The 27,792-nt window shown below is 46.5% G+C and overlaps 1 protein-coding gene across 1 annotated transcript; it reads right to left on the bottom strand.

Moving 5' to 3' along the window:
* On the bottom strand, window positions 1-27,679 carry CCDC63 (coiled-coil domain containing 63). Its single transcript, XM_059894871.1, has 10 exons — window positions 27,510-27,679; window positions 24,430-24,619; window positions 17,824-17,943; window positions 17,230-17,411; window positions 16,088-16,269; window positions 12,202-12,422; window positions 9,505-9,579; window positions 5,645-5,837; window positions 2,516-2,719; window positions 1-146 (listed from the first exon to the last, which is right to left on the bottom strand). Exons 1-10 carry the CDS (start codon window positions 27,566-27,568, stop codon window positions 1-3), a joined length of 1,572 nt encoding a protein of 523 aa, XP_059750854.1. The 5' UTR covers window positions 27,569-27,679.
* Window positions 27,680-27,792: the final 113 nt, after the last annotated feature.

The raw sequence follows: 27,792 nt of genomic DNA, 5'->3' as shown, positions 1-27,792 counted from the left end.
TCAGACCGTTAACTTCTTCTTGGGCCTCAGATCGTCCCCATTTTCAGGCACGCTCTCCATGCGTAAATCCCTGCTTCTAGACTCTCTTGCGGTGTAATGGCTGAGCACCATTTGCCGAAGGCTGCTGTGGTCCAGGGGTTGGTCCACTGTGCCAAAGATGGGACTCGTGTGAGGAGTTCGGAAATCAAACCCAGCACAGCAGGGGGTGGGCTTCCTTCCCAGGGACAGTGTCTCTCTGCCCTGTTCAAGGATGTCCAAGCCTGGTTTGGTGTCCCTCCATAGTGCTGGGGGTTGGAGTGTAAAAATTCTCAAAGTCCAGGGAGGGGGAGGACAGGCAGAGATGTACTGCTCAGGGATGGCCAGACAATAACTGTTTTTTTCTCCAAGATGAGGATGTAAAGATGAGTTTGGTTTAGTATCAAGGAGATAGGGTCACCATGTGCAGTTGCTCAGGATGTAGATTGCACAAAGACACCTGTTTCTACAGGGCTGAAATCCAGCCCCCCACTTGATTGCCAAGCCATGTCTACCCATCAGGGGCTCCTTTTCCTAATTAATCTGCCCAGAGGGGGTTGCCTCTTCTAATTCACACATACAAGCCATAGAGGCTAGTGGGCTAAGAGAACCTAATGTTTATCAACATTGCCTTGAACAGAAATGAAGACCTCATCTGTACATTCCTGACCTTGTGAGGGCAGTGTTCTCAGCAGCTGTGCCCTGCCACCCTCCTCCTTTAAGAACTCAAAGGGCCAAGGGAAGCTGTGCTAAGGTGGCTAATATCAGGCCCAGTTTTCACTCCTGCTAAGTCTCAGGTGCCTTGAATAAATCAAACAGGAGGTGTGTGTATGCCTGTGCATCTGTGCAAGCGCGCATGTTGGCCGTCCCCTCCCTCCATCCTTGGCACACCTGCACACTTGAAACGGTGCTCACAGAAGAGGGGCAGCTTTTAAAAAAACCAAATTTTTTCCTCTGATTACTCAAGTCATGCAAGATCATTGTAAAAGAAAATTCTAAGCAATACAGAATTAACTTAGAAATGCAAAGTTCTCTGCAAACCACCACCCAGAAATAACCACTGTAAGTCAGCAGTATACAACCTCTTCGTTTTTATATGTATCATCAAGATAACGTCCTCCTTCCCTTCCTCCTCCTCCTCCTCCTTCCTTCTCTCTCTCTCCCCCTCTCTCTATTATAAATCAGGTTGTGAAGGGCTGTCCTGTGCACTGCACGATTTTTAGCAGCATCCCTGGCCACTAGATGCCATATATACATGTCAGTTCATGTCAGCCCACTGCATTCTTTTTACTGGCTGCATAGTATTCCGTGGCATGCATGGGTGAACTATAACTTATTTAACCAATCTCTAACGGGTGAGCATTTCAGTCATTTCCAGTTCAATCACCCTCCTACTTCCATCTTTAACCCTTGAATAAGTTTTCTTTGAAGGGCCAATCCCCACAAGCGAGATTACAGGCTCAATGTGTGTATCTGAAACCGTGGGTAATCATTAGTCAACCCCATTTCACCTGTAACCTGTCTTCACTAAGCAAGGTCGTTTTAATTATTGCTACAAAAGACTTGCTTGTCCTCCAAGCAGCATGTAGCCTAAACAATGTGTTTGCCTGAGTTGTTTTCCAGGAGCTTGGATTCAGCTATGTCTAGTTCCAGGTGAGCTGGTTAACACTGGAAGGAACCACCAATCCTTCAACTGGGCACGTGCGAGTGTCACTGGATGACCTCTTGAACGTGCAGAGGCCCACAGCCTAGTTACACCGGCACAGAACCCCGATTACCGCACCGTTTTCCAATTGCCTTTCCTCACACTCCCCACGACTCGGACCACCCTGCTTCTTTATTCTTTATTCCATAAATACCCGAGCCCCTTGCTTTCGGGGAGGCAGATTTTGGAGATTTGTTCTCCCACCTCATCTCCTCGCTTCGCTGCCTTGTGAATAACCCCCGTCTCAGCTGCAGCCCTCCACGTCTCAGCGTTTGGCTTGCTGCGTATTGCAAAAACCGAAACTGGCTCAGTAACATAACCATTTCTCAGGCTTCCCGAACGTGTTGCCAAACTGCCCTCCAAAAACCATGTGGGGCCGATTATATCCCCACCTTCGGAGAGAAGGGCAGACCCCCACCAGGGGGAGTATCATGAGCTTCTGCCTCCAAAAGCAAAGAAGGTCAATGCGCAGGCGCCCGCAGGGCCACAGTTCAGCTCTGGCGTGAACCGTCTCGGGCGCTTCAACCACGGGGTTGGGGGACGTGGATGGGGCTGCGGAAAGGAGGTCACAGATGGAGGAGCGAGTCTCAAGAGCATAGGGTGAGGGTGGGAGCCGGGATCAGGGAATCTCCTGTGCCCATAACTTGACAGCCTGGGAATTTTGCACATTTTAAGGTTCATGAAATGGTCACAAAGCTGTTGCAATTTTTTTAAAGTACCCAGGATAACTAAACTTCAGAATCTGTGGCTAGTCTTTGCGCGGTAGAAAGAGAAGTCCGGGAAGAAAGAACTCACCTTCATCCAACCTGTCGCTAAAGGGGTCAGCCCCGAGCACTGGGGGTATGACCTTGATGGGTTCTGCAGGCTTGAGGAGGGCAGAGCCGCCCCAGAAGGGGTTGATGAAGGGTGGCGGGACGTCCGCCTCTGCCACTTCCATTTCCATGATCCGCTTGTAGGATTCTAACAGCAGCAGGTCGTTGGTCTTCTTTTCAATGATGGCTGGAAAAAAATAAGCAGAACCAAGAGGGCTGCCGGGAGACCGGAGTCCCGAGGGGAGCTAGAGGTTGCGCCCCCTACTGGAGATGAATGGTAGCAACAGGAAGTGGAGCAGGTCATGAGCTCCTATAAGGACAAGGCTTTCTCTTGGGTTACATCACACGTTCCCTAGAGGGCACAATTTGGTTCTTGAGAAGCAAAAATAATCTGACTCTTTAATATATAAAGTACAGATATACATACAAGACGTAAACAGTTATATGGTATATGAACTGTATTAAAATTCCACGAGGCGGAGCTGTTGGGAAAAGAATGTCTAAAAAGGCTCCTTAGGGCTTCCCTGGTGGCACAGTGGTTGAGAATCCTCCTGCCAAGGCAGGGGACACGGGTTCGAGCCCTGGTCCGGGAAGATCCCACATGCCGCAGAGCAACTAAGTCTGTACACCACAACTACTGAGCCTAAACTCTAGAGCCCGTGAGCCACAACTACTGAGCCCATGCGCCACAACTACTGACACCCATGCACCTAGAGCCAGTGCTCCACAACAAGAGAAGCCACAGCAATGAGAAGCCCGCACACTACAACAAAGAGTAGCCCCTGTTCTCTGCAACTAGAGAAAGCCCGCGTGCAGCAACAAAGACCCAACACAGCCAAAAATAAATAAATAAATTTATTAAAAAAATTTTTTTTAATTAAATAAAAAAAATAAGAAGGCTCCTTAGGGGACAATAATGAAAAGAAGATTGAGGAACACTGGGTTACACTAAAAATTGGGAGCCCTGGGCAAGCTCTGCCTTAAACTATGGATTTTTTTCTCAGTGCTGTCTCTGAGTTTGAGGGAGCTGCCCTTCCCACCGTGTTTCATAGCCTCATGGAGTCACCAGAATAATTCATTCATTCATTTATTCATTCATTCCACAAATTATTATTGGTTGCCTATCATGCCAGGCGTGGTGCTACAATGCATGGAAGAAAAACAAAATGACGATAAACAATAACAGAGATGCAGTCCCTGTCCTGATGAAGCTCATAAGCTTCAGTGTGAATGGGGGGACGGAGAGAAAGGCAAGTTCAGCAAATAAATACACGTATCCCTCACTATCCAGATGCCTATTATCTGAATTCAGTAACTACTGGATCTGGATAATTTTTTTGAAAAAAACTCACACAACCCATACCATTTCTATTCTCTCTGAAAATCAGGAACCAAAAAGATTTGCATCTGAACCTTGCTATTGGATCTCAAGAACCTCATAGATTCAGATAATGAGAATTACCTGTACATAGAGACAAACTGGGCGAGTATTAAATAATAGGACTGCTATAAGAGTGAATAATAGTGGGTGGGGGAGGACCAGCTTCATATGGGGCAGCAGAGGGAGGCCTTGCTGGAGGGAGGGCATTTAAACTGAGATCTGAGAATGAGGAGGAACTGGGCATGGGATGAGTATCCCAGGAACAGCCCATGCAAAGGCCCTGTGGCAGGGATGAGTTGGGGGAGGGATTTGAAAATACAGAGAGGAGAGCACTCTGGCTGGATGTGGTGAGAAAGGAGGGAGAGCAGGACAAGAGATGATGAAAAATGTAGGCAGGGGCCAGGCTATAAAGAACCTGATAGGCTGTGGGTAAGAAAGAGTTAACGCAGCAAAGCCTGACTGCTCTTAGAAAGGGCTGCTTACGAGATTGGCCCTTGGATAGCATCAGGGAACTTGAATTTCAGGAAGGTCCCCACTACCATTAACTGTTAAAAGAGTGGCTCATCATGCCTAAACTGTGGTATAAAAAATGTGATTTATGCTGAATACTCACTATTCTTTCTGGGAGTCTGGAATTTGGGTATGTGTCATGCTGGAGGTGCCTATATGATGAGCCCCCAATCCAAACCCTGGGCAATGAGTATCCAATGAGCTTCTCTGGTTGACAACATTTCACTTGTGTTGTCACAACCCATTGCTGGAGGAATTAAGCTCATTCTGTGTGAACCCATTGGAAGAGGACCCTTGGAAGCTTGCTCCTGGTTTCCTCCAGACTTCACCCGAACCCCCTTTTTCCTTTGCTGATTTTGCTTTGTATCCTTTTGCTATAATAAATCAGAGCCATGAATATGACTATATGCTGAATCCAGGAGCCCTCCTAGTGAATCACGGAAACTGGCGGGAGGGAGGTGTCTTGGGAACCTCTCAAAAACAGATTGTGTTAAGAACCTTAGATTTTATTCTAAGAGTAGTGGAAGCCATTCATTCTAAATTGTCATGATCTCTGTAGGTGCATCCTCCCTCTCTATCCTGAGTTCAAGGCCTATGCCTAGAAATGTGTGTTATAGTTAATAGGCATTTGCTACATGCCAGGCACTGCTCTGAGCACTTTATTTCTTCCTTTCCAATCTAAATGCCTTTCATTTCTTTTTATCTCCTTATTTCCTTATCGAGGACCACCAACACAATATTGAATAGGAGTTGCGAGAGCAAACATCTTTGCCTTGTTCCTGATCTTAGAAGAAAGACATTCAGTTTTTTCACCATTAAGTATGAGGTTAGCTGTAGGTGTTTTTGTAGATGCCCTTTATCAGGTAAGAAAGTTTCCTTCTAGTTCTAGTTTGTTGAGAGATTTTATCATGAATGGATGTTGAATTATGTCAAATACTTCCTTCTGCATCTATTGAGATGATCATATACTATTTCTCTAAGAACTACTCATTTATTTAATCCTCCCAATATTTTTTTGGATGAAAAAACTAAAGCACAGAGAGGTTCAGAAAGTTGCCCAAAGTCACACAGCTAGTAAGAGTAGAACCAAGATTTGAACCCAACCAAGCTGGCTTTAGTGCCCACATGCTTCACCACCAGGCTCACTACCTCCAAAAGAACAAGTCCTTGGGCCTGGTCATAGAAATCTCTGGAAATTGTTGCTACCCCAGCTCAACTCACCAAAGTACTGTGGGAGGTTGGTATCGGTGATTTTCCCTGTCTCCCCTAACTGTACCAGGATCTTGGTGGCATCACAATTTATCTTCTTAAACAGATTCTCAACCGAGTTCTTGAGATACTCCAAGGTCTTGTTGATCTCCTTGTAGTTGTTCTCATACATATCTGCCTCCTCCGTGGTCTTCTTTAGTTTCTCCTGTGGCAGACCCCAATTCCCATCCAGGTCAGCCAGGTCACCACCCTGGGCTCAGCCCTCACATGAGAACTTTCGCTGGGGATGAGGATTTAGGACCCTCTGGAGCCAGGATCTCCAAAGTGCAGGTTTGCAAACCTCTAAAGGGGTGCAAGATCAATTTAATGGGCCTCAATCCACAATTTTTTTAAAAAATGAAATAAAATGACCAGAAAAGAAAGGAAGAGAAAATACTAACATGCATTGCAGGTAGTGAGGGTAGATATTGTTTAATGTAAGTTTTGTTTACTTACATATGTGTATGTGTGTCTACATGTGTACTGGATTACAGTATTTTTTAAAAGCTGGTGACTCATTTTTAAAAAATGGCCCACAGGAAGAAATATACTTTACATTGCAGCCCAATACTTATATACGTGTGTGTATTTTTATATATTTATCTAATCAAATGAAATTATAGATTCACAAATCATATTCTTATTGTGTGTTCTAGTATTTTCCATTCTGTTCTGTTCTATCTTGTTATTTTTAAATGCTGGTTGCAATCCAACAAACCAATTTCACCACTCAGTTTAAATCACATTAGAGCACAGTGGTTCTCAAAGTGGGGTCCCAGGACAAGCAGCATCAGTTTCACCAGGGAACTTGTTAGAAATGCAGATTCCTGGGATCCAGTCCAGACCGACCGAATCAGAGGCTCTGGGGTTGAGCCTGGCAATCTGTATTTAGTGCAGGTGATCCTGATGCATGATAAAATTTGAGAACCTCTGTGAGTCCACTGGATCACAATTTTGGCTTCATATTGGTATCACCTGGGAGTGTTAAAACATTTGCTGCCCAACCTCCAGCCTCAGAGATTTAGACATCTTGGTCTGGGATGCAGCCTGGGCATCAGGAATTTTAAAGCCTCCGAGGTGATTCTGACTTGCAGCCCAGACTGAGAATCGCTGCTCTGGGATGAGTGTTTCAGTGGCTTCCTGCCTCTCCCTCTGAGTTCTCAGCTTGCAAAGGTGAACTGGGCCCTGGAAGGACCAGCCTTGTTCCCACCAGCTCCGTACGGACCATTCCAAATAAGGACCTCAAAGGGCCCTATCCACACCCCCATTTTCCCGGTGAGGAAACTGAGGCTCTAAGGAATACAGCCAGGAGAGGGAAGCCATGGTTTGAACTGTATCTCAACCACCACACCAGGCGGCTTCCTCTGTCCCAAACACTGGAATATTCAGTTCCCAGGGGTGCATTTCCTCATATGACAGCAAGAGCCCCCCCTCATTCTAAAGGTGCATTAAAAGATCACATGGTTGAGAATTCCCTGGCGGTCCAGTGGTTAGGACTCTGTGCTTCCACTGCAGAGGGCACGAGTTCGATCCCTGGTCACGGAACTAAGATCCTAGCTGCGCGGCATGGCCAAAAAAAACCAGATCACATGATTAAAAACATTTCTTAAAGCCTGATGTGACAGTGATAACACATGTCCAGCACCTAAAATGTTCCAGGCACATTACACACATCATCTTAACTTATCCTCACAAATGCCCCAGTTTTCAGATGAGGAATATTGAGGTCAGAGAAGAAAAGTGAACTTGTGTTTAGCTCCTCTGTATTGAGTTGTCTAATACCTGACCATGGGCACAACTCTTTATTTGGACAATTATTTGGTAACAAGATGATGGTGATTTGAGGTTTTATTGACTTACAGGATAAACAACAACAATAATGATAGCTATGTTTATAGCTCTCTGCCCTGCAGTGTGCCAAGCGTGTACATGCAGGATTTTATTCAATCTTCACTGCCCTACAAAGTGAGTACAATTTTTATCCCCATTTTACAGGTGAGACAACGGAACCTCAGAGAGGTTAAGTCACTTTCTCAAAGTCACACAGTCAGGAAGCGACTCTTCTGGGAGTCATACCCAAGCGTTTGTTCCCAGGGCCTGGTTGCTTAACTCCTATGCAAAACCCTCCCATTAAAGGACTGGTCCCACCACTTCTCCCAGAGGGGACGACGAAATGGAAGTTAAGTGGAAAGGTTCCAAGAGTAGAGGAGATGGAAGCGATCTTTAGCAGGGGGGTAAGAAAAGTGGGTTCTAAGTGAGCCCATTGCTATTAAGACAAATTCTCTTGCTTAGAGTATTTGCATTTGCAAAGAGGCTCCAGGAGTTCCTACTAAAGCCCAAGGAACAAAGAGCCGCTGGAGGACTTCAGGAAGAGGTGGGGGAGATGCTTGGGGTTGCCTGGTCAGCCTCCCCAAACTGTGTCCCCCTTTAGGCCTTCAAAACCCCGAGAGGCAGAACAGCACCAGTCCCAACCCCAAGGAAGCATTTGGACACTGGATGGCTCAGAGCCAAGGATGTGGGACCCCAAGCATGTGTCCATCTTGAGGAGGGTCTCCTTGAACTTGGGCCCTGCCTGCAAGTCTACATTCCCCATTCCTGAGTCCTGGGAGAGGTTGCTGAGCCTGAGAGGTGCTTTGCTGCCCTCCAGTGGCGCATGAGAGAATGGCATGGCCAACCCTTTCTGCCACCTGCGTGCCAAGAGTAGAAATAACCCACAGAGAAAGGAAGGGAAATGACCAAGGAGTGTAGTTCCTGGGCCAGGAACTACTGGATTAGAACAGGGCTTTGCAGTCAAACTCTCTGGTTCATATCTTTGTCAGACATTTGCTATCCATTCTCCCCTTATACTTTAATAGCAAAATGCTGATTGTATTTGGGGTGGCAATGTGCCAGCTAAAAGTTTTATCTCCAACCCTCCTTTGCAATAGGGATGGCCAGTGAGACATAGATACAGAAGTCACTGGCTGAGAATTCAGGGAAAAAACTTTTAAGCTGACTAACTCAATTAGCAAGGCCTTTTTTTCCTTCCCTACTTTCTTTCTGCTTGGAATGTGTATGTGATGGCTGGGCCATTGGCAGCTATAATACAACCATGAGGCATCCTTGAGAATGTAAGCCACACACTAAAGATGGAAAAACTGAAAGGAGAAGCCTGGGTTACTGATGACATCATGACCAGCCCTGAAGTGTTTATCTCCAGATTCATGTTTTAACAAAGTAAATAAACTTCTATTGCTTAGGCCACTGTTATTTTGGGTCCCTATTATTAGCAGCTGAATGCAATGCAAAGCTCATGCAGTATCCCAGCTCCATGATGTTGGTGATTACTTCCCTGAACCTCAGTTTCCTCATCTGTAAAATAGATCATATCACCTACCTCAGAGAGCTGTTGTGAGGATTAAATGAGATAATGCAAGCAAAGCACTTAGCCCAGTGCCTAGTATGTAGTAATGGCTCAGGAAATGTTTGTAATTACTATTATTGATTGAGAACAGGCCACAGCCAGGACAAGGGGGAGAGAGAAGAAAAGACTGAGGCAGAGATCTGTCTGGAATTTACCAGCCTGGGATGAAATTATAGGTACAAGGGCCTGGAATAGGCTCCCTGAAGTGGGAGAGTCTTTAAAATGGACAAAGAGGGCCTTAGGGACAAAATTCTGCAGCAACATCCGTAGCAGAGGCTGCCTGTAACAAAAGGTTGGGACATGTCAAGACATGACCCAGACCAGCAAAGAGTCACAGGGCAGACATCTTCCTCCTCCTGAGAACCAACTGACAGGTCACCTGACAGACAATGGAGACTCCTGCATCCCTCCCTCCCCACCCTGGCCTTACCTCCAGCTGTCTCAGGATGGAGCGGTTGTCCTCATGGGATGATTTCTGCTGGGATTGCGAGCGGATAACCTCATTCTGCTCAGGAGAGAACCAGACCATAAGGAAAAGCAAGTACTCTCCTCCCCAACACACTTAAAAATAAATCAATGCCTCGAGGCGTTGGTGAGGATTTAAATTATCCATTTCAAGTAGCCCCAGAACCCCTCACCCCTCTTATGTCCATGGAGGTTCTTTCTGATGTTTCTGAATTAAAAGGAGGATGCAGGCATGAGCAGGTGGGTGGTTCATCCTTTCTGGAGAATTGTGTATAATCAGTAGGATTTGCTGCAATGGTGGCAATGTTCTATCTGTGCCATCCAGCACTGCAGCCACTAGCCACGCATGGGCACAGAGCACTTGCAATATGGCTAGTCCCACTGAGGAACTCATTTTTAAATTTAATTTAAATTGATTTAAACTTAAATCGCCCCATGTGGCTGATGGTTATGGTAATGGACGGGCAGTTCCAGAGCAGGGGTTCTCAAACTCTAGCATGAATCAGAATCACCTGGGGGTTTGTGAAAACACAGCTATCTGGGCCCCACACCAGAGGTTCTGATTCAGTATGTCTGCGTGAGGCCCACGAATGCGCATTTCTCTCAAGTTCCAGGAGATGCTGCTGCTGCTGGTCCAGGGACTAGATATGAGAACTCCTGGGCTAGAACAGTGTGTCCAAATGTAAAAGGCACGCACCTTTTGATGGGGCAATACCATCTCTAGGAGTCTGTCCCATGGAAACAATAGGACATGTGGGCAAGGTGGCCACTCAAGGCTATCCCTTGTGCTATTAACTGTAATCTCTGTTAGGAACAATCTGCATGTCTACCGGTTGGGGATTGGTTAAGTAAACCATGGTACATTTACATCATGGGGGGGAAAGGGTCTCGAATTAAAATATGGTTTAGGGCTTCCCTGGTGGCGCAGTGGCTGGGAGTCTGCCTGCCAATGCAGGGGACACGGGTTTGAGCCCTGGTCTCGGAAGATCCCACATGCCGCGGAGCAGCTAGGCCCATGCGCTGAAAGTGCTGAGCCTGCGCTCTGGAGCCCGCCAGCCAAAACTACTGAGCCCACGTGCCACAACTACTGAAGCCCACGCGACTAGAGCCCGTGCTCCGCAACAAGAGAAGCCACCTCAATGAGAAGCCCGCACACCGCAAGGAAGACCCAATGCAGCCAAAAATAAATTAATTAATAAAATTTTTTAAAATATATGGTTTAAATGCAGATTCCTGGCTTATTCTCAGAGAATCTAGGTTTGTAGGTATGGGATAGGGCCTAGGGAATCTGTTCTTTTAAGGAGCATTTTGTGATACTACCACAGAGCATCTAGGGTCTCCAGAAGCCACTAAAAAGAACATAGAAGATGTTGGGCAGTATCTATGATGAATTGTTGAAGAAAAAAGTTTATTAAACGGCATGAACTATCTAGTATACACCCAGTACTATAAATGGGCATCTAGGGGTGTGTGTGTGTGTATGTGTGTGTGCGCGCGCGTGGACACTTGCTTAAGTGCACACTGCCTTCATAAAGCAATGTCACCAAAATATTTATTGGCAGTATCTCTGAGTGGTGATATTTTGGTGACCTGTACTTTTTCCTTATATTTTTCTGAATTACATTTTCCCACAGGCATATCTACTTGCACATGGCCCCACATTCAGGAAACAGTGACATTGCAAAAGGAAGGGCTCCCCTCAGTCCCCACTGAGCACAGGGACCTCAGAGGAAAGAGTAATGAATTCCCAGAGGAGGTGACATCTGTCAGGACTAATGAGCGGTATTGCATCAGAAGAAAAGTGGGAGGGGCGGGGAATAGCATGAGGAAAGGCTCAGAGGAGGGAAATGCAGGGGGAAGCTGGGACTGGCAGCTGATGAGAGTGCCTTGGGGGTCGTGATGGGAGCTGAGCATGCAGGGGCAGGTTGAAGCCAAATTTTGAAGGGACTGGAGTGTCACGGTAAGGAGTTTAGACTCTCTCCTGTGCAGACAGTTCCAAAGGCTGGTTATGTGTGTTCTGCGGAGTAAGTAGCCCAGGGAGCCAATCAAGTTTGGGAAATTATGGATTCAACAAGGTAGATAGTTTCTTTACTGTAGGATTTGTCAGAGCCTTTATTATGCTCATGTACATCAACTCTCTCCAAGATCAGTTTACCATCTCTCCTCAATTCTGTGAAGCTGTTGATTAACAGGGGTCAGCCAGCTTTTAAGGCAAAGGGCCAGATCGTCGATATTTTGGGCTTTGCAGCCCACATATGGTCTGTCTTGCATATTTTGTTTCCTCACAACCCTTTAAAAATGTGAAACCATTCTTAGCTCATGGACTGTACAAAAACAGGCCAAAGGGCATATCTGGCTATGGCTAGAGTTTACTGAACTCTGGATTATAAGACATACCATGGATTTTAAATGTCACTTATTGGGGGTGAGGGGACATGAACACATTAAGTGTATGTATCAACTGGAAGACAAATACTAATCTCAGGAAGGTTAAAATGTAGGGGGGAGAACACTGGGGGAATATAGTATTTCCTAAACTTTTTTGACTTGAAGCCCTTTTTTCTGCAGAGTATCTCAAGGAGTGTTCCAAGGAACCCGCTTTGGGGAAGGCTGCTGTGGGAGCAGGTGGGCCCCTGGCCTGGGAAAGAAGAGGTGCCCTGACCTGGATTCTCTCAGTCTTCTTGTGCATCATCTCCATGTCATTGTTGAGCTCTGTGACATACGTGAACCGAGCAAAGTTCTTCTCCTCCTTGGCCAGAAACTCCTCGATGAGCTGATTCAGGTTGCCATTCTTCATCAGCTTCAGCAGCCGGAGGTAAGCCACCTCATAGCTCTCAAAACTCTCACCCTTGTTCTTCTTCCCATGCTTCTTTGCCTTGAGAGCTAGAAAAGGAAGAACTGGCAACCATGAGTCTGAAAGGGAAGCCGCTCAGAGTAGTGCCCAGTGGAGGGATGTGCTCCGTAGCATTATCATTGTGCCCTGGGGAGCGGGCTAGACTTTCCCATGAGATGGAGTGGCAGCTTCCCTCCTTAGTCACTTCACAAATATCTAATTGATCGTCTACTATGTTCCAGACACTGTGCTGGGCTCCGTAGCTACAAAATCACTGCCCCACAGAGCTTTTAGTGGAGGAATCAGCCACAAAGAGAAAAGAAAAAGAGATAGCCAAGTAAACAGAAAAAGAAATCCAATAATTACCATTGTGGCCCAGGCAATGGAGGAGATGTAGTAGGTGCTGTGATGGGGGAGCTGCATGGCCAGGGAAGGAGATGACGTGAGCAGGATGAAGGCCGGGGAAGCCCTGTTGGCAGAGGGCCTTAAGCAGGCTCAGAGCTTGGCAGATTCAAGGCATTAGAACCAAGAAAGTTCTCCAAGCCTTGCTCCCCAGCCTGATGCCTGCAATAGCCCCACCTCTCCTGAATCCAGTCTTGTCTCTCTGATTTGGCCTCCACAGGGTGATCGGAAGGATCTTTCTAGATCTTCCTAGGCACATCTGGCCACGTGACCCCTTTTCATGTGTGGCTCCCTACTGTCCCTGGGATGAAGCTGAAGTTTCTCAGCATCATTTAAGGTCTGATCCCCTCTACCCCTCAGTGCCTGGTCACTATCAGACTCAGTAACTAGTCTGCCTAAATCCTCTGATAGCTTCCCACCACACTTAGAATCAGCGTGAGCTCCCTGTGCAGCCTATAAGGACCTGTGTGGTCTGGCTCCTCCTCACCCCTCCAATTTCATCTCCTACCACTCTCCTGTTGGCATCAACTCACTCCAGCCACACTGGCCTCCTCTCTGTTCTAGAAATATGCCTACCTCACTCCCACCTCAGGGCCTTTGCACCTGCAATTCCTTCTTCCTGGGATGTGCTTCTCCCAGGCTTCCATGTGGCTGGTTCCCTCCTATCATTCAAGTCTCTGCCCAAACGACACCTCCTCCAAGAGGCCCACCCTGGCCACCCTAGATAAAGCAGCCCCTGGTTATTCTCTGTCAATTACCCTGTTTTGTTTTCTTCATCATGCTCATGGTTTCCCGAGAGATCAGATTAACTTTTGCATTTGCCAATTTGTCATCTCCCCTGACAGAAGGTCAGCTCCAGGAGGACAGGACCTCTGTCTTATTCCCCACCGTCTCCCAACATGTAGCCCAGTTCCTGGCACATGGTCAGTCCTGCAGGAGTGGCCTCTGCCTGTTTCTCCAGCTTTGCGTCTACACTCCAGTTAACACGTTCCTGCCTCTGGGACTTTGTCTCTGCCTGGATTCCTCAGCCTTGCACAACTGGATTCTTTTCATGCTTTAGATCACAATCTGAACAGCCCCTCCTTGGCCATCCTATCCAAGAGAGGTATCCCTGTTACTTTTCCATCTCAATCCCTTGTTTTCTTCCTTCAAAGGTTCTATCACAACCTGAAGTGTTTGTATTTGTCTATTTGCTTGTTTTTTCTGTGTCTCCATATCTAGAACATAAGCTCTGTGACATCAAGGACTAACACTGTCTTGATCACTGCTCTGTCTCTGGTCCCCAACATGGTGCCTGTTTCAGGATAGGTGATCATTAAAATTTGTTGGTAGACCAGGAATGCAATGGTTGGATGGATGAAGGAAGGAGTCAACTGATCATAAAGAACTTACCCCTGCAGTGTCACAGAAACAGGAGGAGCCTGGAGGCTGGGAGACCCAGCAGAAGCTGCTAGAGGAGATGTGATGAGAAAGATGACAAGGCTGAGGCAGTGAGAAGAGGAAGGATGGACGCACAAGTCAACTGGAGCGGCAGTGAATGGGAGAACTCCTGTTGACTGCACAGTTCGGGTCTTGGATGCCTAGTGGAATCTTGAGGCTGCTCAGTGGATTAGGAGAGAGAAGAGGATAGCAGTAGGACCTCAGGCTTTGGGGGGCAGACACACTTGGGATGGGGTCCTGGATCTGTTACTTACATTGCAGAGGACCTTGGCTATATCCATGTATCCACTCTTAGCTGCAGTGCTCTCATATGTCAACTGGGAGTGTTAATAATAAAGTCTGCCTCTTGGAGATGTTGTGAAGGTTAAATGGAAGCCATGCATGCCAAGCATGGAGAATGGAAGCTGGCATGAGCCAGTGGCTCAGTAAATGGATGGATGGGTGGATGGAGGATGGAAGGATGGATGGATAGAGGTTGGAAGGATGGATGGATGGCTGGATGGAGGATAGAAGGATGGATGGATGGGTGGATGGAAGATGGATGGGTGGATGGAGGATGGAAGGATGGATGGATAGAGGTTGGAAGGATGGATGGATGGCTGGATGGAGGATAGAAGGATCGATGGATGGGTGGATGGAAGATGGATGGGTGGATGGATGGATGGATGGACAGAAGGTCCAAAAGGTGGTTTTTGAAATGTTAGAGAGTGAGAGATGGGATTTCTCAGAAAAACACTTCCAGCCATACAGTTGCAAATAAAGCAGGAAGGGACAGAAGGGGCTGAAAGAAAAAAAAAGCAAATGCAGCTGCACAGGGGGCTCTCCCTTCAATCTGTTGAGGAGAGAGTTAACATAGCAGACCTGAGACTGCTCTCCTTAGAAAGGCCTGCTTGCAAGGTTGGCCCTTGGCCTACATCTGGGAACTTAAATGGTGAACAGCTCCCTACACTGATATAAAACTTTCCTAAATGGTAAGTGTGGCTACTGAGCCCAGACTGTACAGACAGTGCGCTTTATGCCGAACACCTGCCTTCCTGCTGGGAAGCTGGAATTTTGGTATGTGCTGGGGAGAGGGTGCCTACGTGACCAGCCTCCAGTAAGAATCTTGGGCACCGAGTCTCTAATGAGCTCCCCAGGCAGACGACTCTTCACATGTGTTGTCACAATTAGATGCTGGAAGAATTAAGCATGCCCTGTGTGACTCCACTGGGAGAAGATCCTGGAAACTTGTGCCTGGTTTCCTCTGGACTTCGCCCCACGCACCTTTTCTCTTTGCTGATTTTTCTTTGTGTCCCTACGTCATAGTTATGTTTGCTGAGTCTTGTGAGTCCTCTTTGAGAATCACCCAGCCCGGGGGTGGTCTTGGGGACCTCTGACACACAAGTTCCTCCTCTAAACAATGGAAGGAGAGCCACAGGGTGAGGACACATCCTACAGGTTAGGGGTGGCAGATAAAACCCAAGGCATCCAGTTAAATTTGAATCTAAGACAAACAATATATATTTTTTTCCTTTGACCACACTGCACAGCACGCAGGATCTTAGTTCCCCAACCAGAGATCGAACCCCTGCCCACTGCAGTGGAAGCACAGGGTCTTAACCATGGGACCACCAGGGTAGTCCTGAGACAAATGATATATTTTTAACAGTATAAATATGTCCCAATTGTAGATAAACCACAAGTAATTTTTTAGTATAAGTATGTCTCAAATACTGCATGAGACTAAAATTTTATTCATTGTTTATGTGAAATTTAAATTTAACGACATCTTGTACTTTTATTTGCTAAATTTGGCAAACCTACTACAAGAAGACTCAGGCACCTTCAGTTGAGAGAGAGAGAGACAGAAAAGAGGACACCTGGAAAGCGTTACCTTCTTCCTTTTTGGACTGCTCCTCGAACTCAAGGCGATCGTGCAGCTTGGTGAGCAGGAAGGATTTGAGCTTGGTTTCATGATCATAGAGACGCTCCAACTCTCGGATCTCCAGGTTGTACTGAGAGATGTCCTTCTGCTGGCGGTCCTTCATGGCAGCCATTCGAGCCATGGCTTCCAGCCTGGGCAAGGGGGGCACGACAGAGTCTGAGTGTCCGGAGGCGCCTTCCTTCTCCTCCCCTCTCTCTACCAGTCCAGACAGACTTCCTGCCTGGTCAATGACCATCACTCCTTTTAATCATGGAGGTTTCTGGGAGTAGAGGAACAACTTTCCTCACCTGAAGGACAGCAGTTGACAGCTCTAGACCACCCTCAGGAAACGATTTTCTATCATCATCATCATCACCACCACCATCACCACCGTCATCATGATCATCATCACCATCAGCAACATCATCACCACCATCATGATCTTCACCACCATCACCACCACCACCACCATCAGCATCATCATCACCATCAGCAGTATCACCACCATCAGCATCATCACACATCACCATTATCACTATTACCATCATCATCACCACTTGTCAAGTACTATGTCCCAGCCACTCGCTTATATACACATATTTAATCCTCACTACCACCCGAAGAGGTTCTCCAACAATGTAGTAGTGATGGACCCATATCTCTCTGACTCCAAAATCTGCACTCTTCACCACTAAACTGCATGCCTTTTGCCCCTCTAGTTGTGAAGCCGGGAGACAGCCCAGACTGAGAGGGACCCCTAGGACTAGAGGCAGGGACACCTGGGGGAGATGGTACAGCACAGGGGTTTGAATCTCAACTCCACCACATCTGCCATTTATCTGGATCTCAGGTAAGTATTTTGGCATCTCTAAGCCTCCATTTTCTGGTCTGTAAAATGGGGATAATAACTCCTAGGGCTGTTGTGAAGGTTGAAATACTACCCAGAGCATCTAGCATCATGCTTGGCCGACACACAATCAGCACTCAGAGTTATTATGATGATGATTTCAGGCTCCTCAACACGTAAGCACAGGGGGTAGAGGTGGCCCAGAGTAGGAAGCTCAGCAGGGGACTGACACATCTTTGCCCCCAGGGTCTCTCCCCCAGCCCACCTCTGCTCATAGGCCTGCGCAGACTGCTCGATGGCCACATTCATTGTTTTCTTCTGCATCAACAAGCGCCGATGAATCTGCTCGTAGACGTTGTCGTAAGCAGCCTTCTCATACCGTAGGTCCTCAATCTCCTTCCGGAGCTTCGCATTGGTGGTCAGCATCTTGTCAAAGTGTACAGTGACCTGCGAGGAGGGCTCTGTTTCAAAATAAGGCTCACTCCTGGGGCATGAGACAAGCTTCCAGAAGGCAGCCAGAGGGTTGAAGGGTCTTCCCCTCACCTCCCACCCCAGGCCCACAGAACGATGGTTGGAGTGCTGCCTGGCCTGTGTGCACACCATTGTTCACCTTCTCCCGACTCAACCAATGAGATGAGTAGGTTCTGCTAACGGCTTCACAGACATCATTCTTCCCTCTTAGCAAAGGGAGGCAGAGTTGTTTGCAGAGTTTGTGTTTTTTTGTTGTTTTTTGGTCACGTTGCAGCATGTGGGATCTTAGTTCCCTGACCAGGGATAGAATCCATGACCCCTGCAGTGGAAGCATGGAGTCCTAACCACTGGACCACCAGGGAATTCCCCCAGAGAACACCTTACGTACGAGATGCAAACGGGTTTCCAAAACGTGGATCTGTTTTTGCAGTTTCCGGGGGTTGTTGGCCTCCTGTATTTTTGAGAAGATCTGTCTTTGGTTTATAATTTTTTTTTCCATCTGAACGATCTGAAAAGAAACAGAGAGAGAGAGAGAGAAAACCCAGCTGTGTTAACATCTGTATGGGTACAAATGCGACAGTTCACTAACTCAAGTGTGGTAAAACAAAAACTGCAAAGTTCTTTCTTTTCCTATGAATGGAATTTTAATTCTCTTTTGGGTGTGTGCTCAACTCAACCTTAGCCAGTTTGGGGCAAAATGAGGCAACTTAGGGTTTTTACTCTCACCCGTGCATGTAAATTTCACTCACCTGTGGGCGAAAATTTCACCTGACCCTAAAGCCACGGTTTCCAGAAGAAATGGCATTATTCCCCCAAGAAGCCTTCTGTAACCTTTGTTTTTTGTTTTGTTTTGTTTTTTGCTCTTGCAATGATGAGGATGCTAGTGGCACTTAATGGCAGGTCATGAGATGTCACATACCCTGCAACATGTAAGACAGCACCAAACATCCAAGAATTGTCCCCCATCCCTTTTGACTTTCCAGTGCCCCTCTGGATGTTAGGCAGGTGAAGAACCTCTCTATAATTTTCTGTACCTAGAATCAAACTGTCTTTTACATATACACACACAGTATTTTTCATTAGGTTTTAATAGACACTTAATTATCCAGGAATGTAGTCACTGTATAAATCAAGAGAACGTTCGTTGATTTGTTTGGAACTTTACCAAGAGTTGGCCGCCATTTTGAAATCATGACACCAGCACAACCTGGATCATCATCTTTGAGTTGTGGATACAACAAGCCCAAATCAGTCTGCAGTGTGGAATCTTCAGTGATTCTGCATATCAATAACACTGGCCTCTGACTACATCTTTTAGACCAGGGGTCTGCAAACTAAGGCCCTGGGCCAAATCTGCCCCACTACCTGTTTTTTGTTTGTTTGTTTGTTTGTTTGTTTAATATTTATTTATTTATTTTGGCTGCACTGGGTCTTACTTGCAGGACACAGGATCTTCATTGCGGCATGCAAGATCCTTTTTTTTTTTTTTTTTAGCTGCAGCATGTAGACTCTTAGGTGTGGCATGCATGCAGGATCTAGTTCCCCAACCAGGGATCGAACCTGGGCCCCCTGCATTGGGAGCGCAGAGTCTTCCCACTGGACCACCAGGGAAGCCCCCCACTGCCTGTTTTCATAAATAAAGTTTTATTGGCACACAGCCATGCCCATTCTTTGCATTGTCTATGGCTGCTTTCATACTATGAAGGCAGAGTGGAGTAGTGTGGCCCACAAAGCCAAAATATTTACTCTCAGGGCCTCTGCGGAGCAATTTGCTGGCCCCGGTCTCAATAAGTCAGGCCAAAACATGCACGTATTGAAATACATATAATTTTAGTATAAGTAGCTTTCCTTTATTTTTCCTTTGTATTATAGTTATGGCATCATATTGATTTAAAAGAAGAAGGATAAAGGATTATATCATCTATGAATTTCACTTCAGGATTGTAAAGGAGGTATTACCAAATATTTGCTGTTAAAAAGGGGCATTGGCAGTTGAGTGACTCATAATTTCAAGTGTCAACAACTAAAAATGATTAAGTTCAATTAGGTTCAGGTCTTGTTAAAAACATGCTTTCCTTGGGAATTCCCTGGTGGTCCAGTGGTTAGGACTCCTCGCTTTCACTGCTGAGGGACCGGGTTCAATCTCTGGTGGAGGAACTAAGATCCCACAAGCCGTGCGGTGTGGCCAAAAAATGAAAAAATAAAATAAAAAGTGAAGCATTTTAAAAAACATATGCTTTCCTCAGAAGAATTTACTCTCTCTGCCTTTATGGGCACAGATCTCAGCAGCCTCCCTTCAGGGGCAGCAGCTTGTATCAATTAGGAACATATGCAACTACAAATTACAGAAAGCCCAACTAACAGTGGTTTAAACAAATTATGGTTTATCTTTCTCTCATAATACACTGCTGGCTTAAGTTCAGTAACTCAAGGAGGTAAAAACAAGATCTCTGTAATTCACCCGGCTTCTCCCCCAAAAGATGGCTGCCATTACACCAGCCTTCACACAGTTATTTTCCAGGGAGGAAAGTAGAGGAAGCAATATGGATGAAGGGTACGACCTATATCTGGAAAGCAAAACTTTCCCAGACACCCCTAACAGATGTCCCCTTACATTTCATTGTCTACCTTTAGGTGCAAGGGAAGATGGGGAATGCAGCTTTTTAGCTGGGCACATGCTCACCCTGAATAAAGTCAGGAATCTGTTAGAGAAGAAAACATAAAGAATGGGTAAACAGCTGGCAGTGTCACCCACAACACTATGTAGTTACAGTTGCTTCAAGGAAATTCAGGCCCACTATTGCCAGATCTTCCAGTTTTTTAAAAGAGAAGCCAGATATCTGAATTTTTACATGAAATCTCCTGATTTTTAACATGTTAGGCCAAAGCCTTCGTGTTGTCAGGCTCAGCCTGTTCTGAAGGCCCCTGGTCTACTCATACATTTAGGGTCATGGAAGAACCACAGAAAAGTGATGAAAGATGGTTTTTAGGCAGCAAGAGATGCTTAACAGAAGACAGAAGAATGTTCCAGAACCAGGAGGCTGGCAGAGGTGACAACAGCCAGAACTGTACTGTGGTGGACATGGTAGGTGGTTGACCCGTCATGGGTGTTCTGGGGAAGCACACCCATCCCACCCCAGAAGACTGATCCAAGCCAAGCATGGTAACTCTAATCATTCTTCCTATGATTTATTTATTCAGGGATGGGCAAGACTAGACCAGTTGGAGCCTCTGGCTGTCTGGTAGGGAAGCATCTGGAAAAAGTTTCCTCATTCCTAAGAGAGTCATAGGAAGAAATGGTCTGTCTTCTCCTGAAGGTAATGTTCCATCTGCATGTGGTGCCTGGAACTGCTGCTGCTGTCTTGCCCCCAAAGAACAAAGACAAATACCTTGATAACCTAATTGAGCTGCTGAATCAACCAACCCTGAAGCTTGCATTATCTTTATACTTCCTGTTATATGAGATAAAAACATTTTCTTATTGCCAGTAATCTACTTAGGGAAGGTGGGCTCTGCCCCCAGACCCAAGGGATAACTCATCATTGGTCTAAACTAGGTGTTGGGAAACTTTTTCTTAAAGGGCTAAATAGTAAATATTTTAGGCTTCAAGGACCAAGAGATTAGTATGTAGGTACTCACATAACCATTTAAAAAGTAAACATTTAAGATGTAAAAACCATTCTTTGCTGGAGGGCCATAAACAAACAGACCAGACTTGGTGCTTGCACTGTAATCTGCTGCCCCTGGTTTACCCCAAAGCAATTACAGAAATTCCATTTCCCTTTGCCCGTGATTGGCCAAGGAATGGGCATATACCCTAGCCCTGGCCAATCAGAGAAAATCTGCTGGAGGAATTTTGTAAAATATTCTCCCTCTCATAAGAAGAGAATATCATGTACGAAAACTTCCCATCCTTTCTTCATATTTTTGAATGCAATTATATGAGACATTATACTAGCTAAGCTTTGGCAGCCATCTTGTGACCATGAGGGGAAGGCTGGTCAAGAGAGTCATAGAGAAAAAGAAGAACCCATCATTGTAGAGCTGCTAAACCATCCCTGGGATGGTCTATTTCTAGTCAGACATCATATTAAGTGAGAAAAACAAACCTCTGTTCTCCCACTTGCTTCCAGTCAAGAATTCTATTATCAATACTTGCAGCCCAACACATTCTCAAGCAAAAGATCAGGCATCAAGGGAACCATTGGGTCTCACACAAAACTGGTAAGGTATATGAATGCTGTTTATTATTGATATTAGCCAGGCTTTGGACGTTAGCTGGAACACACACACACACTCCCCCACAAACTCCCTCACAGCAAAAACAAATTACTTCATCAGTACTGACAAAGTCAGATTCAAGTCAAGTCAGGTTCCTATTCTACTCTGTTCTCCTCTCCTGTTCTATGCACAAGGCAGCATCCTCAACACAAACCCTCTCCAGCTCTCTTATGAAATAAAACAAATGACTTGTTTTGATATTGGGAGGGCAGCATCCTCCCCCATATATTAGGTGTGGCATCACATGCTCTGAAAGGATGCCTGCCCCAACCTGAGTTGACCCCCAGAGTCCTAGGGCTCCACCTCCTTGCCAAAGGAAGCTGTGGCATCAGCTCTTGTGATTAAATTCAGAGCTGTATTCCCTTTGGCACCTTTATGTCAGATACTGCTTTTGTGATGCTGAAAGTAATTAGGCTTCAGCCCAATGGGAGACATTATCCAAGGCTGTGGCTGATGGGGAAATACGTTGCTTACACTAGATGCTCAGCAGGAAGGCATCAGCTTATTAATTATTTTGTGAGGCTAAGCAGGGCCCAGTGATATCCTCACCTCCAGTGACCCCTTGAAAGGACAAAGCTCTGAGCCTTGTGTGGTGGACACAGCAGGAGGGGATTCTGGGAGCTGCCCACACTGAGATGGAATTAGACCAAGAGGGTTTTCGTGTTGGGCAGTGAGTGCCGTACTCTTTGGAGGATTCCAAAACTAGGTTGCCTTTTCTAATGTTTCTGAGGATCCACATCCCCATTTTTCTTCTTCACTTTTATTGCCTCCTTTCTCATACATTCATATGTTTGTTCACTCATTCATTCATTCACTCATTCATCAGTTTTATTAAGCCCCTGCTTGGTGCCAGACAACAGGGGTATGATGGTAACCAAGACAGAGTGGTCCCTGCCCTCAGGGAACCTACAATCTAGGACTGGAAACAAGCCAGGAAGCACGAAGAGCCCTAGGAGAGGGGAGATAGACGGTAATTTGCACACACACAGTAGGGGCATGTAGCAGAGAAAGATGAGGGGACAACTATCTTGCAGAAACAGCATTTGAGCTGAGACGCAAAGGATGAATAAGACTCCCCCAAGCAGAGAGGATGGGGAACAGCACTCCAGGCAGGGGGAACAGCACTCCATGCAGAGGGAACAGCATGTGCAAAGGTCTGGAGGTGAGAGACAGCACTGTGGATCCATGAAGGCAGCCAGTGTGGATGGAGCACAGAGGAGAAGGAGGCAGGAGAGAAGGTGGAAGAGGCAGGAGGGGCTGAGGCAGCAGAGCCGGCAAATTACACCAGGGACTTGGGGCCCTTAACACAGCAAGAGTCGGAAATTACTGAAGAGTTTGAAGCAGAGGAAAGGTGTAATGAGATTTCCAGATTCATTCAGTCAGTAAATATTTATTGAGGACCTGCCAGGTTCTGGACACTGGGATAGGAACAGGGGGTACAGTAGGGAACAAAACAGACTCACGCAGGTGACAGGTTAGGGAGACATTAGACAACACCCATATTAAGGCATAATTACCACTGTGAAAGGTACTGTGAAGGAGGTGCCATGGGGTGACATGAAAGAGGATAAGGGGGTGTGCTGGGATCTTCTATTTGCCCCCCGAGATCCACTCTCCACCCTGCTCTGTGCCCCAGGAAGCTAACCGGGAAGGGTCCACAATGGTTCCCTTGTAGTTGGGGTCAGAGGTGAGAAGAAAGAGAGGTTGCGGTATTTACTCCAGGTTCCAGAATGCCCTACTCCTCCGAGTACCCTACAGAGTGTACTATTTGTTCCTGGCCAGGAAACTAATACCAGGGGGATATACTTTAAACCGGAGAGAGGGCATAGAGAAGGCCTCCCTGAGAAAGTCACCTTTAGGCTGAGACATAAAGATAAGCAACTAGGGTAAGGCAGTGTGGGGAGCATGTGCAAAGGCTCTGAGGTGAGAAAAGGCTCAGCATTATTTGAAAGAAAAAAAAAGGTCTTTTGCAGCTGGAGTGTGAAGAGTTAAGGAAGGAATGACATGGGATGAGCCTAGAGGGGTAGGCAGGGTCTTTCAAATGATAGTAAGGGATTAACACTGTACAGCAAATGTCTCTAGCTCTTTGCTTTCTGGATCCATGAGGGTTGTACTTCCTAGGCCCTTTTGTGAATGGGTAGAGTTGACTATTTTGGGTGTGGGTATGGGTATTTGGGGTATTTACGGGTTTGGTAGACTATCTTGAGCCAACGAGTCATGAGCAGAAGTGACACATGTCACTGGAGCATTCAACTGCCAGTGTGAGACCCTCAGGACTCACTTTTTTCTACCACAGTACCTGGCAATGTTCAAGATGGGGGCTATCCCATCAGCCTGGCCCCAGGATGAGAGGATATAAGAGCCCCTAGCCAATCCACGATAGACATAAACCATGAATGGGAAAGAAACCTTTGTTGTTTTAAACCACTGAGTTGGGGAGAGGGAATTTTGTTACTGCAGCATAATCTAACCTCTCCTGACTGATACAGTAAGGATTGGGGCATTTATTCTTACTGTAATGGGGAGACACTGGAGACCACAGTGGGGAAATGGATCAATAGAGCTGAGAGATCAGGGGTTACAATGGTGGTGGAGACAGTGACCACAGTCACGTTTAGAAAAGCCAACTGTGGGGGTATGGTGGGGAGTACACCTCCCGCACTCCTTCCCCTTGCTCGGTGTTCTGGTTAACCCTTTAAGAGAAAGACCACACCTTCTCATCCAGTTCAGCCAACAGCACTTTCATCGATTTAATCAGGGCCTCGTAGTCCTCCTTGGTTTGCAGCAGGAAATGCAGCTCCATGTAGTTTTTCTCATTCAGATCCAAGTTCCTGGAGGACTTGATGAGATTCAAAAGCAGGGTGATCTCCTCCTGCTCCTCCTGCAGGGTCTTGATTTCCTTGCTGTTGGGAGAGCAGCATGTGATTAACCCTGAACCCCTGAGTTTGCCTAGATCAGACACTTCAGACCCCTAGGTCCTGAAAGGAGACTCAGAGGGGTACTTCCCACCCAGCAAGTGGAAGAGACTCACCCAAGGTCTCCAACCCAGGTCCAGAACTCAGATGTCCTTTGACCCAGTTCACTGCAACTTCCACTGCTCCGCCCTTCTCTGAGCGGCATTTTTTTTTTTTTTCCTCCTCAGAACAATTTGCAGCTGTGCCTGTCAAAACCCATTACTTAGACATGGTGAGAGCCCCCAAGTTCTCTTTTGCCAGCAGCTCACTGGCATCTGTCTGATTTTGCAGACTTTCTATTCCGGCTTTACAGCCAATTATCTCTGGTAATAAGAGGCAAACCCATCAGGCAGGATCTTTCAATTGTGCATCAACACAGAGCTGCACAGGAACCTCTAACCCGCACCAACTTTTCTACTCGGGGGCTACTGATTTATGAAATTGGCTGACATGAGTCTCCTCTTCCTCTGTCTACTCTGGAGAAGAGAGGGTGTCGGGGACGTGAGCAACCAGGGGTTTCTAAAAGAGAAAAGAAGACTCAGGCGACTGCACAGCAACTGAGCAACAGGAAATGGTACAGAGGCCGAGTTTCTGGCAAAGTCTGGGCAGCCTATTCCTGCTGCCCAGTGCGATTTGCAGACTAGCTGCCTCAACGCCCTTGGGAAGCTTGGAGAAATGCAGCAGCTCAGGTCTCAATCCAGGACCTACTGAATCAGAATCTGCTTTGTAACAAGATCCTCAAGTGAACTGTACGCACTTTAAAGTTTTGGAAGCGCCACTCTAGAAAAGCAAAGAATGTTCAAGGGCGGACTCTGCAAAGCTTTTCTATAAAGGGCCAAAGAGTAAATGCTTTAGGTTTTGCAGGCCAGAGGGTCTCTATTGCAACTACTCAACAAAGCAATCATAGGCAACACAAAAATGAAGAGGCGTGGCTGTGTGCCAATAAAACTTTATTTACAAAAACAGGCAGCCACTCAGACTTGGCCCATTGGCCACCGTTTGCTGACTGATGTTCTAAAGCAGCGCTGTCCAGTAGACCATTCTGCAGTGATGCAAATGTTCTCTAGCTGCGCTGTCCGACAGCAACCATCAGGCACGTGTGGCTATTGAGCACTTGAAACGTGGCTGGTGCAACTGAAGAACTGAATTTCTAATTTTATTTATTTTAATTAATTGCAAATGTAAATAGTCACATGTTGCTAACGACCACTGGAGTGCACGCCCAGTTCTAGAGCATCTTGTCTTCTAAACCTGGCCCTTGGGACTTTTCTCCCCCTAAGCCCCTCTTAGGAGGGGTCTTTGCTAAGGTGCAGAGAAAAGAGAGAGAGAGAGCAGGATAGTAAGTCAGAGTTAGGCTTTCGGGGGTGCGGTGAGGTCGGAAAAGCAAAAGGAAGGTTTGTCTGTCTTTAGGCAGGGCTGGGACGGCAGTGAGGTGCCCCAAAATTTAAGGAGGTCTTCATTTTCAGGGTGGTATAGGTGCAGGGTCTGCGCTGGGGAAAAGCACCTCCTTAAATATTACACCCTAAGCACCTCACTCACCTCACCCCAGTTCTCTTCCTATTTATGGGTGTTTATCTCCACTCTTCCACTCTCCTCCCCTTCAGTTCCACCATAGTGAAACCAGATCAAATGGATCGGGGTAGAGTGAGATGCAGAAGGGTAAGTAAGATTCAAGAAAAACTGAAACCACACCAAGAAGTAGGCATTTCCTGATGCCCACCAAGGGTAGGCTGTGAATCAGGGTCACCAGCACAGATGTGCAGGTTGTGGACTGCACAGCCCAAGGAAGCACCATCTGCTTGAAAACATATCATTGATCTGTTGATTTACTACACTTTTCTGAGAGACACTTTGTCTTGTTTTAACAAAATCCCTACATAATGACAATGTTTCCAACAGATGGCAGTAAAGGGTCTTTGAGAAAGGGTGCCTTTTTCTAATTCACATAGTGATCCCATATGGGCTAGCAGTGGCTCTGAGTGAACCAATCCATGGAAAATCTAAAGAACCCCTTTTCCCTATCCTCTGGACTTCACACATCATCTAACAGTAAAATTTTCTTTCTAACAATAGGCAGTTACTGCCTGCATAAACATTATGGATGTGGTTAAGGAATCACATTTCTTTGGACGGAATCTAAGAATGCTTGTTTAATGTTTGTTTATTCAACCTCAGGGAACACCTTTCTGTTGCCCAAAGAAACTATACACACCATCATTTCTAGGGCAACTCAATTTCAAATATTCAGGCCTGCAGATCCCATAATGATGCACAAGCAGGAAACGTCCTTTGGGGTATCCACCGACTGGTGATTTCCCCTTCTCTGGGAACTCCCCACCTTCACTGCTAGAACCGCTGGGGATACCCATAGCTATTTTTTGTCCTATGGCTCAACCACCCCCGGCCACAGCTGACTGGGCCAGAAGCAGACACCAGACCCAAGCTAAGCCAATCAGATTCTCCCTCTCCTGGGAACTTTGGGATTGGAATTGACTAAGGACAGTCTCTTCGTGTGGCCTTTGGTCGCTCAAGACTTGGAGGCAGCCATCTTCCACCAGCCACGGCTGAGATTCAGAGAGGAAAGAACAAAACCCATGTGTTGAAAGAAACAGGAACCAGAATCACTTTCTTGTTTGGGTCCTTCCCTGAGACATGGGTGCCCTGCTCCCCCTTGGAGTCCCTGAGACACCCTGAACTCTGAGAATAAATCTCCTCTCCCCACTGAAGCTATCCCAAGTGGGTCCCTGCCCCAGAGGCCCCATCAGAAGACAAGCTCCATGAAACCAAACCCAAAATTTTCTCCAAGTTCACTCAGTACAGAACTCTGAGCATCACTTACTGCTGGTTTGTGATCTTCTGCTGGGAGCGGAAGTTAAAGGACTTCCTACTGTCCACCATCTTCCGGAACTGCTGCCTCAGCTTCCGAAGCTCTGCCTCGGCCAGCTGCTCTTTGGTCTTCTCCGAAGGTTCCTGGGAATTTTCAGGGTCTTTTCTTCTGTGCTTCTTCTGAGTAAGACAGGGTGAGTGTTAAGCAACAGGTTAGGTGACTAGAAAAGCCCACATTTCAGCTTAAGGATGGAGGGCAAGAAGAGTGCTTGGGGCAGGGCTGGAGTAGGAAGACC

Source organism: Balaenoptera ricei, chromosome 14 (assembly GCF_028023285.1).
Source record: "Balaenoptera ricei isolate mBalRic1 chromosome 14, mBalRic1.hap2, whole genome shotgun sequence".
In the NCBI taxonomy this organism is placed as follows: Eukaryota; Metazoa; Chordata; class Mammalia; order Artiodactyla; family Balaenopteridae; genus Balaenoptera; species Balaenoptera ricei.
This window is presented reverse-complemented; position numbering and strand designations above follow the sequence as displayed.